General features: G+C 49.5%; 1 protein-coding gene across 1 annotated transcript in view; it reads left to right on the top strand.

The window, feature by feature from the left end:
* Positions 1-2,956: 2,956 nt before the first annotated feature.
* TTBK1 (tau tubulin kinase 1) overlaps positions 2,957-13,522 on the top strand; it is a 48,445-nt gene continuing 37,879 nt past the window's right edge. Inside the window, exons 1-3 of the mRNA XM_007936311.1 lie at positions 2,957-3,064; positions 12,760-12,907; positions 13,265-13,338. Of these exons, the coding sequence (XP_007934502.1) occupies positions 2,957-3,064; positions 12,760-12,907; positions 13,265-13,338 (330 nt within the window). The remainder of the gene's footprint in view (positions 3,065-12,759; positions 12,908-13,264; positions 13,339-13,522) is intronic.

Here is a 13,522-nt window from a genome sequence, read left to right as displayed (position 1 = left end):
AGCTGGGATGCTGGCCTACACAGCCTGGGCCGCAGCCTGAGGCCTGAAGCCTCTCCCGGCCCATGGCACACATACCCACCTCCTCCAGGCTGTCCTCCAGGGATTTTGCTTCTCACTACTCATCTCTGTCCTCTGTCCCTATGGCTTCACCCCTGACTCTCCTGTACTCCTGACAAGTCATTCCCAGCTCTCTCCATAACCTCTCTCTGTCCTCAGTCCTCCTGTTCCACGCACTACTAGTCTTCTTGCCTTCTTCCTCACCCCGTCAACTGTCCCCAGGAATGCCTAACAGGGACTGTCACTGCCTCACATATAATCATTATCTCTGTCTCTAACTTACCCAAACCCCTCCTCTAATTCAGTCACCCCTCACCCATTCCATTCACCTCTGCCCCTTTCCATATCCCTTCTCACCTGTTCCCATTGCCTCTCACTGGTTCCTTTCACCTCTATCTGGGCTCCCAGATTCACAATACATCTGGCTCAAAGCATACATAGTTACACATCAACACCTGTATTCACAAGCATTCAGATGAGCTCCCAAATACTTAGATACATGTCTCTCTGTCTTTCTGTCTTCCTCTTTAATAGACATCTCCAGCCCCATTCTCTGACATACATTCACAGGAACCTCTGCAAGCCCGCTCTCACTACACACCCACGCCTCCACACACCCAAAGGGCCCAGAAGGTAGTAATGGAGCACCACATTCCTCGTGTTGGTGTCTTCCAATTCCAGTCTAAGATGAGTGTACCTAGTCCTCTGGGACAGAGGGAAGGATGGTGGATAGGGAGAGGCAGGTAACCCTCATTTAGCTTCTGGCCTCTCTTCTCTCTTTCCCACCTCTTATGTTCCTTCTAGGTTTGCCCATCTGTAAAATAGGAGCAGAACCCAATTTTTTCTCATCAACCTATAGACTCTTCCATCACCACCCTGCCAGAGGTCATTCGATCCAACTCCCAAGACAGGCTCCCCTACACTACGGCCAGTTCAATTGGTTCTTCAGTTTTGTCCTTAATCTCTGTCTTCCATCTCTATTCCAGTACCTCATCCCCATTCCTGTCTCTTTTCATCCTGCCATTGTCCTCATCGCCCTCTGAGTTCTAGGTATCCCATATCCCACTTTGGCAGAGGGAGGGAAGAGGCCTATTCGATACCCCCATGATCTGTACTCTAAGTTGTGTAGATTAGAGGAAACAGCTCAGTCATTTGAAGACAGAAAAAGAGTGACAGTGTCCCTCCCCATGAAGATCCCTTCCTCACATGTATGCCGTGGTACCCCGTGACTTGTTGAAGTTTGCTCCACACCTTTGGAACCACAGCCTGCCCTCTACATTAGAATGGCTAGACCAAGGAGCCCTAGGAAAAGATCCCACCTCAAAGACAAGTCTATGCAGTTTCCCCTGTCCCCTCCATCCATAGATTTCTTAGGCTCTCTTGTTTTCTCTCATCAACCCCTCTCCAGCCCGAGTAACTTCCCTCTTTCTCTTCCATCTGTGACACTTCAGGGTTACTGTGAGGGCAGAGCTGTGTGCATGTAAAAAGTATAGGGGGTAAGAGGAGAGGAAAAGATCCTGGTTATAAATTCTGTACTAGGTTGGTAGGGATCTCAAAAAGTCATCTCTTCAGGCCCCCTGCCTATACACACACACACACATAAGCATACCCAGAGACACACATAGTCTAATAGACATAGATACAAACACACACACATATATACACACAGACACACAAAGAAAAACAAGCATGAAGACACAGACACATAGATGGACATTCAGACACACACAGTAAGACACAGATACAAAGACATACAGACTCACCCAGACATACATGCACAGATACACACACATAGACACACACTCGTATCCCCCCAAGGAACCCTCATAGCTAACTCTCCCTGATAGCTAACTTCTACCCATCCTAATGGAACAAGAGCTGTGCTGCTTTTTGTTAGTTCCTAGCAAAACCAGAAAGTTATGTTCAGAGGCTGTCTTACCAGTATACCCTGCCCAGACCTACTCCTCTCTGTCACTCCTGCCTTCTGCTAGGCCCTTCCCACTTTCCTGCTCTCCTTATCCACTGTCCCCCATTCTACCATGACTCTTTTAGTCCAGAGTGATCATGGGGCTGCTGTCCCTCAATCCATGTCTTGAGTCCATGGCTTTATGTTCACCCCATCACTCATTTCCCAACTTCCCAACACTGTGATTGTGTCTGTGGGTTCAGCTCTCCATGGAGAATGGTGTGTGCCTGTCAGCAGTGGCATCCTCCTCGCTTCACTCTGTCCTCAAGGGTTTATGATCATATCTCCCATGGGTGATTAGCAGGCCTCTGTCACTCTGGTGTGGATCTCCTTTTGGGTCACCCCTTGGTCAGCAGGTCACCCCTTTAAAAAATCCATAGCTCCGGGGCATTTTGTGGCACAGGGAAGGTGTGGGTGTCTACAGCTCCAAGTCAGTCACTTCAGACTGGCCCTTGGCCGAGTCTCCTCTACACAAATGTGAGTCTCAGTCTAGTGCACTCCCTTGGGTAGCAAGGCTCCCCTACATTAGTTAGCATATGTCTGTTTGGTGGACACTTTCCCCAGGGCCGGTTTACACATTGTTTTCCTCTCTTGTATTCATCAACATGTGTGTCCTGTTGCTGGTTTTCATATCTCCAGTTGGTTGGTTGTATCTCCCTTCCTGTGGATAGTATGTGTATCTTCTCTCAGGACCCCAACCCGGGTATTTATACAATGCTTCCCCCAGTAACCCCTGGAGCATTTGTCTAGGGGGCAGGGAAGGATGCTTGGCAGGAGAGTGGAAATTTATGTCTGGCGGAAATCCCCTCCCCCCACATCTGCAAGGTGGTCCTGGGCCCTCAGGCCAACCTCACTCATAGTCCCTCCTCACTCCCCCAGGTAAATGGCCCTCCCAGGGCAGGCCCTGCGGACACCCCTCCCTCCGGCTGGCGGATGCAGTGCCTAGCAGCTGCTCTTAAGGACGAAACCAACATGAGTGGGGGAGGGGAGCAGGCCGACATCCTGCCGGCCAACTACGTGGTCAAGGATCGCTGGAAGGTGGTGAGTGAGTGACCTTCTGGGCCAAAGGGAGGGGTGGGGGAAAAGAAGACCTGGAGACTTCTTAAAAATGGGTGCCCTCAGTGCCCCGACCCTAAGAGGGAGGGCCCCTGAGCTCATTTGCATACTGTTTGCGCCTCATTATTTTTGCCTGCACACGTGGACCATCACTTTCTCCCACTGCCCTTTCTCCAGCCCCGCCCTCTCCCACCCCTTTCCCACTTGGGTCAGGTTCGTTGGGCCTGGCCTGGAACAACTCCCGGTTGAATGTCCGGACAGGAGCTGCAGAGCTCAGTGGAGGGAGGAAAGAGGGGGAGGGGTCTCTTTTTCTGCCGGACCTTGGAGAAGGACAGTGAATAAGCATGAGTCCCTCCGCTTCCGCAGAGGACAGAAAGGCTGGGTTTGGGGGAAGAGGCCATGCAGGCTTCTTCCACCGCATCCGCACTCCATCTTCTCCGTCCACCCTCCTCCCCTCACTGGTTCCTGCGGCAGGTGCAACACGCCTAGACTCCATCTCCCAGCGTGCCTTGTTCCTCCAGCCCAGGACTTCAGGCTGCTCGGCTTGCTGGGAGTTGTAGTCTGAGCCTTCGGAGTTGGGGGTGGGCGGTGGAGGGCAGGAGTGTTGAGGAAACGCAGTGTCTGGGGAGCAGGGCCTACTGTAAATCAAGCCTCGCCCCACCTTCCTTTCTTTCCCTCGCTTAAGAGCTCTGTAATGTTTTCTTATAGAAGCAGGATGGTGTGGGGAGAATTACGAGGTTGATGAGTAGTGTAGGGGGATCCAGGGTGTGAGCTTAGGGGTCTGCATGGGAGTGGGGAGCCAGGCTGAAGGGAAGGGAGGGAGAACTGCAGAGTTCAGACTTACACTGAGTGTGTGTGTGTGTGTGTGTGTGTGTCTGCTCGCGCGAAGCTTTTAGGTGGCTCCGGCCCAGCTCACTAGGGGTGCAGGGTTGGAGAGGAGCGTGGGGCCGGGGCAGGCAACTGTTACCCGCTGTGTAGGTCCCCTAGAGACCTAGGGAAAGGGGCAAAAGTGGCAGCGTGTCAGAGATGTCTCTGGGGCTGGGGGCTGGGTGGGCGGCAGAGAGAGGGCACTCCTAGGGCTGGAGGGGCTTGGAGAGGTGAGGGAAGGGGCTGTCTTCGTGCCAGAGGGGAAACTCCTAAGAGGCAGTATTAAGGGTCAGAAATTGAAGGAGTAAAAGCCAGAGCAGTAATCAAAGGAATGAGGATCTGGCAAAATGAGAGGTGTTTCTCCAAGACCCCCTGAATCCTTGGGCACAAGTCCTTAGTTTCTGGTGATTAGAGGCAGGATGACACTTTTACTGAAGAAGGTGATAAAAAGATGGTATCAACAGGAGTTTGAGTTAGAAGGTTTGTTTTTTGAGGGAGGGAATGGGAGATGGTGCGGAAGGACAGGTGGGTAGAGTGTGGTAGTGTGTAGCCTCTGCCAGGCCTGCTAACCCTGTCTCTTTACCCACCCACCTCCCACAACACTCCCACCCTTGCCCCCTGGAGAGCTGGAGAGGGTGGGGTTTCAGATGCCTCTCCTCAGTGAGGGTTGGGACAGAAGCTTGAGGCAGAGCTCAGGAACTGAGAACACACTGCCAGAGATGGGCTGTGGCCAGGAAAAAATGGAAGTCAGTAGCACAAAGTGGGGCATTTAAAAAATACTAGCATTTTAATATTCCTGAGGGGTGGTTCTCAGAATCAAAATATCAGACAATTCATAATAGTAACAGCATAGCATTTGTTTCAAGCGCTTACTGTTGCCAGGCACTGTGCAAAATGCTTTACATGCATTATCTCAGCAACCCCTGAAGTAGGCAACATTATTATTCTCATTCCACAGGTGTGGAAACTGAGGCACAGAGATTAGCTAGTTTGCCAAATTCCCACAACTAGTAGGTGGGGCCAAGTTCCTCTGACTTCAGTTCCCCAGACTTAACCCATTCAAGAATCAGGACCATAGTGCTCAAATACTCTTTGCTACTAGTTCTAGCTCAAGTCTCCTCATTTTACAGAAGAAATATGGAGACTCAGAGAGTTTAAAAAAGCACCCCCGGTCCCCCAGATCTGGGCCCAGCATAAGAAACCAGGTCTCCTTTTTCTCCTTTTTGTTTGTCTTTGTGTGCTGGCTTCTCTTCCACTTTAGGGAAGGAGGATCGTGTGAAATTTAGGAGAGGAGAAATAGGGTCTGGCAAAGGGAGATTGAGAGAACATTCCTGTAACTGGGCTGTGGAAAGGGCCACATTTGGACTTTTGTGGGCCCCTTCCTCTATAAAAAGTACAAAAAAATATATATTTTATGACTGCATTGATATAAAAATGCATATATTAATATTACATTGTAAAATATTTTCTTTGACCTAAAGATTCATATTCTCCTGATTTAAAAGGAAGTAGAACATTCTCATGAGAAGGATGTCATGCTTGGTAGGGTGGAGGGTCGACGAAAGAGGGGGAGGCCTTCAACGAGATGGATTGACACTGTGGCTGTGATGATGGGCTCAAGTATAGTAGGGATCATTGTGGAGCTGGAGCGGGATCAGGCAGTGTTTTGTTCTGCTTTGCATGGGGTCACTATGAGTTGGAAACAACTTGACGGCACCTAACAACAACAACAACAGAACATTTTCATGGGCTTCATAGACCCCCTAGAAGTATTTGGGCCTAGTCACTGAGCCTAATGGGTAAATCTGTCCAGACTGTGGGTCCCAGGGAGAAGGGGGTGTTAGGTGAGTGGGTGAGTGCAGATGCCCATTCCCATGCCAGGGAGCTTCCATGTGAAGAGGGTGATGAGGAGGGGACTAAGGAAGGGGAAATGGCCTCTGTTTGAAAATGAAGCGCATAGAGAAATACACTTTGGCACGCTGGGAAATTTGTCACAATGTCTTGGCTCCCAGAGCCTCCACACTTATCTCCAGTAAGGATTTTTCCAGATCTAGGCTTGAATCTCAGCACCTATGCTTTAAAATATTTTATAGTATGTTTTTTTTATTGTGATTTGGGTGAAGATTACAGAGCAAATTCACTTTTCATACAGCAGTTCACATACACTTTGTCTTATGACATTGACCACAGTTTACCACAATGCAACAGCTCCCTTCCCACTTCCTCCCCATAGTTACCTCTCCCTGTGTCCACCCCTCCAGCACTCCTGCCCCCAAGCTGTCTCCCTGTGCATAAGCAGCCCTTCTTTCTCCCATGATTGTTCTCTCCAAGGAGTGTATCTACCTGAGGTAAATGTTCAACTCATACGCCTGTCTTTTCAGCTAGGGGCCATAGTCTCAGTGGTTCCACCAGGCTCTATCAGACCAGCAAACCTGGTCCCCACCCCACCCCGCTTTTTTTTCCTCCAAATGATTTTGAGTTTTGTTCCACATTGTTCTCCCTCTCTATCAAGGATTTCCTAGAGAGATCCCCTTCCACGTGGATGACAGTGGTAGCCAAGCACCATCTAGTTCTTCTGGTCTCGTAGTCGTATAGGCTGCAGATCGGATGGTGTACCAGTTGCTAGAACTAATTGTTTCCATGAATTTTGGTTTTCTTCATTCTTCTTTGTTCTAGATGAGGAGAGACTCATCGTTGCATCTAGATGGCAGCTTGCTAGCTTTTAAGATCCCAGTCGCTACTCTCCAAAGTAGGAGGTGGAACAGTGTTTTGTATAGTATGTTATGCCAATTGAGCTTGATGTCCCCTGCAACTATGGTCCCAAGCCCGCAGGTTCAACTACTCGGTTGCTCTGGGTAGCTGGCTGTGACCAAGCTGTGACCACAACCTTGCCCCTTGTCAGCTCTACTATATACCTGGGAATTCTGATCATTCACATAAACTTATAGGACCATTGTCTGTCAACCCTATAAATGGTCTTGGATACACTCCCCATTTCATAGACATACCTAATAGTTCAGCCTGATAAAATATTTTATAGTATTTTTGGTGGAAGCATACACAGCCAAACAGGTTCCCATTCAGCAATTTCTGCACAAAATGTTTAGTGATGCCGTTACATCCTTCAGCTTGTGTCAACATTCTTGTTACTTCCATTCTACTTGTTCGACTCCCATTAATTTAGTCTCACTGCCCCCCAGACTTCTCCTCTGTGCTTTAGAGTACCTGTTCTCCATTTTGGTCTCCTGTGAATAATTTTTAGAAGAGCAGTTTTCAAGGGTGACATTCAGCACTCACACTTTAATCCTGACATGGTTGACAGTTGCTGTAACACAGATGTGCGTTCTGAATCAGGTTAGGAGCCTTGGTTGCAGAAGCAGTTTGCTATCGGCTGCTAACCAAAAGGTTGGCAATTTGAACCCCTCCCCCCAAGGCTCTGCAGAAGAAAGGCCTGGCAAACTTCTTTCATAAAGACTGCAGCCAAGAAAACCATATGGAGTCTTCTGTAACACACGAGGTCATCCTAAGTCAAGACCTACTCTGTGGCCGCTGACAACAAGCAATGTGACCTGAGGCAAGATGCTTAACTCTCTGGGCCTCAGTTTTCCTTATGTATAAATGGGGACTCATGTGACCGACCTCACCTGGGTGGTCCAGAGCCTTTGGGATTAACTGAGGTGACCTCTGTGAATCTGGAGGACAGAACTCGAGATGTGGTAGTTGTTCCAGCCCCCTGGCTCTTTTCATGCCCACACACCATAAAGGAACCATAAAGGAATCTCGAAGATACTTGAATCTCCCGTGTTACAAGTTCTCTAGAGGAAGATACCCCATTGCATCCCTTAAGGTCGAGCCTGCATTCTCCTGATTGTGAAATTCTTCCAGAAGTCTGATTTTGACTCATTCCAAGTAGAGAGACTGGTTTCTCAGTGTCCTTCCTCCTTCCTCTTTCCCTGTCTCCTTCCTGGGCACAGTAATCTTCAAGATCCCACCAGCCCTCCATTTCTCTTCTAATTCTTTCCTTCATCCTTCTATCTGGAAGGGTTTCAACTGTAACCTGCTGGAACTCCCAGACCACCAGCTCTGCCCTGCCCCTTTTCTCTCTTCTTGCCCTGTTCTAACCACCATTAAACTTCTACTGAGTGCTGGACACACCCTGAGAGGCAGACCCAGAGATGTAGGAGTTGACAGCCTAGCTGGGGTCTTGGAGCAGCCCTGCTCCAATCACTGGCAAGCCCAGCTGTGCCTGTTGAGTTACAATCCAACAGGATACAACAAGGGCTTGGGAGGATGCTTAGAGAGGGTAGGCCACCCATGAGGGACAGGCTACCTGAGGATGTGAGAATTGAGGTGTGCATCTTTCTTAAACCACAGGAGCCCCAATCTAGATTCAACACCTTCTACCTGCTCTTCTATTGCTGCCGGCAGCACCTTCACCCTGTAAGACCCTCTCGACCTCTGATTTGGAATGATGTGTGTGTGTGTGTGTGTGTGTGTGATTTGGGTGAAAGTTTACAGACCAAATTCATTTTCCATACAGCAGTTCACATACACTTTGTCTCATGACATTGACTACAATTTCCCACAATGCAACAGCTCCCCTCCCACTTCTTCCACATAGTTATCTCTTCCCTGTGTCCTTCCCTCCATGCACTCTTGTCCCCCAAGCTGTCTCCCTGTGCATACACAGCCCTTCTATTCTCCCATGATTGTTCTCTCCAAGGAGTGTATCTACCTAGTGTAAATGTTCACCTCATATGCCTGTCTTTTGTTTGGCTAGAAATGACAGGAGTGGGTTCAATTCCTGACCTGAAGGGCAGCTAGGGGGCCATAGTCTCAGTGGTTCCATCAGGCTGTATCAGTTGACCAAGCAAACCTGCTCCCTTTTTTTTTTCTTCCCCCAAATGATTTTGAGTTTTGTTTCACATTGTTTTCCCACTCTATCCAGCATCTCCTATATAGATCCCCTTCTGAGTGGTTGACAGTGGTAGCCAGGCACCATCTAATTATTCTGGTCTCATAGTCATATAGGCTGAGGATCGCATAGTATACAAGTTGCTTGGACTAATTGTTTCCATGAATCTTTGGTTTTCTTCATTTTTATTTGCTCTGGATGAGGAGAGACCCATCATTGCATCTAGATGGCTGCTTGCAAGATCCAGAAAGATCCCAGTTGCTACTCGCCAAAGTAGAATGTGGAACAATGTTTTGTGTAGTATGTTATGCCAATTGACCTTGATATCCCCTGCAACTATGGTCCCGAACCCACAGGTCCAACTACTTGCTCCCTCTGGGTAGCTGGCTGTGGCCAAGAAGTGACTACAATCTCGTCCCTTGTCAGCTCTACTATATACCTGGGAATTCTTACAGAACATAGCAATACACTTGTAGAAACATTGCCTGCCAACCCTATACATGGTCTTGGGCACACTCCCTGCTGCATAGAGATACCTAATAGTTCAGCCTGTCCACCCATCTGTCCACCTTTATATCAATATTTGCCTTCACTGACAACGCAGTACTGTATGTGCAAAAGGGTTCATCTTTGTTGTCTGTACTTTCCATGTACCTCTCTGTCTTCCTTTTCCTCAGTGCCACCATGTTGATCACTTACATTTGGTACATTGCCCTTGTCTTCACCTAAATCAATACTTGTCTCTACCTATCTAACAGTGTTCCCTCCCCTCCCCTCCACTCCTGGTAACCAACAAAGAAAATTTCCTTCCATATATAAACCTTTCCTTGACTTTTTACAATACGGACTAATACAGTATTTATCCTTCTGTGATTGACTTATTTCTCTCACCATAATGTCCTCCAAGTTCATCCACATTATGTGGTGTTTTGCAGATTTTGCATTGTTCTTTAGGGTTGGATAGTATTCCATTGTGTGTATGTACCATAGTTTGGTTATCCATTCCTCAGGTGATGGACACCTAGTTTGTTTCCATCTTTTTGCTGTTGTAAATAGTGCTGCAGTGAACGTGGGTGTGCATGTATCTGTTCTTGTCCTGGCTCTCACTTCTTTAGGATATATACCTAGTAATGGAATGGCTGGGTCAAATGGTATTTCTAATTCCAACTTTTTAAGGAATTGCCGTACTGTTTTCCACAGTGGTTGTACCATTTCACAGTCCCACCAGCAGTGTATGAGAGTGCCAGTCTCTCCACATTGATTTGGAATGATTTTTAATCCCTCCCCATGACTCAGCTTTGCTCACCCATTCCTCCCCCTTCTCTCCCTCCCTTTCTCCCCCAAACCCACCCCTGCCAGTTCTTTCTTCATCGTAGTTCTCCCCCCTTCTGCTTTTGCTCACCCTCCACACCCCCAGGGCTGACCCTCATGACCTCATCTCTTGGTTCTCACCCAATAGCCCCTCAGCAAATGGTTTCCTCTCTAGATCTCCCCACACTAGGCCTCTCCCTTTTGAGGGTGCTACTGAATCCCTCATCCTGTCACACCATAGCATAGGGAAATGCTGTAGCCCAGCCTCTGGGAATACCCACTTTCCCTTCAGTCCTGTCTCTCCATTCACTCCTGTCTCTGTCTCCTCCTTCTCTCTGTCTTCATTCAATAGGAATTTATTAAGCACCTACTCATTGCCAAGTAAGGATCTCTGGTGGTGAAGTGGCTGCTGACCAAAAGGTCAGCAGTTCAAATCCACCAGCAGCTCTGTGGGAGGAAGATGAGGCAATCTACTTCCAGAAAGATTTACAGCCTTGGAAACACAATGGGGGTCACTGTGAGTCAGAATCAACTCCATGGCAGTAGATTTGGTTTTGTGTTGTTAGTTGCCAAGTAATCCCTGGATGGTGCAAACGGCTAAGCAAGCAAGCACTCAGATATTAACTGAAACTTGACGCTTCAAACCCAACTCGGATGGAAGATCACAGCCATTGAAAACCCCATGGAGCACAGTTCTACTCTGTGTACGTGGGGTCACTATGAGTCGGAATCAACTTGCCACCAACAAACTTGGTTTTTGGTTTAGATGCTAGGCACCTTCTAGGGCTTCTGGGCCCAAAATCTAGCTCAAAGAGCCCTTTTTGCTCTCCTCCTACCCCCATCTCACCTTCTTGTCTTTGTACCCAGTCAGCTTCCAGTCCTAAAGTGCCTCTCTCCAGCCTAAGCAGAGCCACCCTGCTGTAGCTGTTGCCCCACCGTCACTGTCTGTTCATCCCAGGGCTGCATTGGGCTGCTGATAGTAGGGCCTGCTGCAGGGTTCCTGGGTCTGCACTTAACACTTTGTTCCTGGGAGTAGTGATGCCAGGCTTGAAATGGTCCCGAGGACCCAGATCGATCCTAACTCCCTCCCTGCCTTCCTTTCTCTCTTCAGGGACGGGGCCCAGAAAGGGGAAGGTTCTCAGACTGCTTTGACTTCAGGAGTCTGGTGTGGACAAAATGGGCATTGTTTATCTCCCACCAGCCCGATCACATCCCCTCTTCCCTTCCCACGTGAGGCCTCCAGGTGGGCTGAGATGCTGGAGGAGAAGAGCTATACTGCCCCCTGGGAATGGACACTTCTCCAAGCCTCCATCCCTCACTACACTGACACAGTGCCCTTCTGCCCTGCAGAGAAGGTACCCTGAGCATCTGACCAGGGGCCTATGGAGTGGGGTGAGCTTCCACAGTGGGCATGGGCAGTGTTCTGGTTCCCTAGTGCCGCTCTGAGGGGAAATATACCACAAATGGGATGGCCTTAACAAACAGGTTTTTATTCTTACAATTTGGAGGCTTTAAGTCCAAGTTCAAAGTGCCAGGCTCTAGGGGCTGGGTGAAAGCCCCTCAACCTTGGGGTCCAGCTCTGCCTCCTGCTCCCGGCCCAGTGGAGCTAGAGGTGTTTCTTCACTCAGACAGCTGCTGGCTGCTGAGGCCGAGAAGCCTCAAGGTTGACAAGTCAAAAGGCAGTCCCGATGTTACCAAACCACACAGTCCCGATGTTACCAAACCACACGGCAGGCCATTAACTTAAGTCCATTGTAAGTCCCAAGGTCGGCAGAGCATAGCAGGCTGCTGAACAATGACACAGCTACATGCAGGGTCCAAGCGTGCCATAGGCTGGAGACCATTCTCAAAGCTTCTCCTTATATACAGGAAGCAGATCACATACCCAAAGGCAGCTACTCAGCTGCTCACAGTAGATTCCACCATGGAGTTGATTACCAGTCTCATCATGGGGAATACTACATCCAGCTGCCCAGCCACTCAACAAGGCCTAGCCAAGTTGACATACAAACATAACCAACCCAGGCAGTGAGCACCCTTTGCTGAGTCCTCTCCAACTCCTCCCCCAACTCTCTTCCTCTGGTGATAATCTTTCAGGAGACTGTCAACCTCAGGAAGAGCTGGCTTCTCTGGGGGATCTACCCTGAGGCTGGAATGTCCTGGAAATGGTTTTCCTTCTGGTGGAAGTTGCTCAGCCTAGGCAGGGGTGGTGGTTGTTTTTTTTTTTTTTTTTTTGTCTAGGTCCAGGATGGCCCTGTTATTTCCTCAGAATCTTGCAGAAACTTCTCTCCATGTCAATAGAGAGCCACTGGCCTCATGCCCTTTCCCATTGCCCATTCTGACATCTAGGCTTGTATGTGTCTGTCTGTCTGTGTGCATCTGTGTGTCTGTGTGTGTAGACACTCATGGTCTGAGCTGTCTGCTTTGTGGTACCAGGAAAGGAGGCAGGGACAGAGATGGGTGGAACAAGAAAGGGAGACATGGGTCCTCCCCTTCAAGGATCTCCCCTGCCCTTATCAGTGAAGGAGGAGGCCCAGCATGGGTGGGATGAGGAGCTGCTCAGCCTGGTCCCTGTACCCTCCTGTAGCTGAAGAAGATCGGGGGCGGGGGATTTGGTGAGATCTACGAGGCCATGGACCTACTGACCAGGGAGAACGTGGCCCTCAAGGTGGAGTCAGCCCAGCAGCCCAAGCAGGTCCTCAAGATGGAGGTGGCCGTGCTCAAGAAGCTGCAAGGTGCTGGTGGGAGCAGGGGTGGGTGGGAAGGAAGAGATGATGGAACCAGGGGTGAGAGAGGGGATAGGATAGAAGCTGGAGGGAGGAGCTATACTATGGTAGAGGGAAGAGGTGATAGAACAAGGAGCTAAGAGGGAATTGATAGGGTAGGTGAGATGGGACCAGGGTGTGAGGAGGTGGTAGACTCAGAGTCTCAGAGAGATGATGGGGCAAAGGAAGGTGATGAGAAGGGTGGTCATGGGACCAGGGCTGGGGGGTACAAGGGCAGAGAGGAACCAAGGGGCCATCAGGACCCCATCTTAGGGTTGGAAGTGAGGAAGGAATTGGAGTTGGGAGACCCTTGTCTGTGCCCCTCAGGGAAAGACCACGTGTGCAGGTTCATTGGCTGTGGCAGGAACGAGAAGTTCAACTATGTAGTGATGCAGCTGCAGGTGAGTCCTTGCAACTTGTTCTCTCTCCCAGGTAGGCTGTGACCAGGAGTGGGGGACACAGGAGACTGGGGTTCCTGGCAGGAGTGGGGGCGGAACGGGAGACTGGGGCTCCTGGCAGGAGTTGGGGGGGACGGGAGACTGGGGCTCCTGGCAGGAGTTGGGGGGGCGGGAGACTGGGGCTCCT

Source organism: Orycteropus afer, unplaced genomic scaffold, assembly GCF_000298275.1.
Source record: "Orycteropus afer afer isolate SDZICR_OR568_19922 unplaced genomic scaffold, OryAfe1.0 scaffold00034, whole genome shotgun sequence".
In the NCBI taxonomy this organism is placed as follows: Eukaryota; Metazoa; Chordata; class Mammalia; order Tubulidentata; family Orycteropodidae; genus Orycteropus; species Orycteropus afer.
Note: the sequence above shows the minus strand (reverse complement) of the source record. Positions and strands in the feature narration are given on the sequence as shown.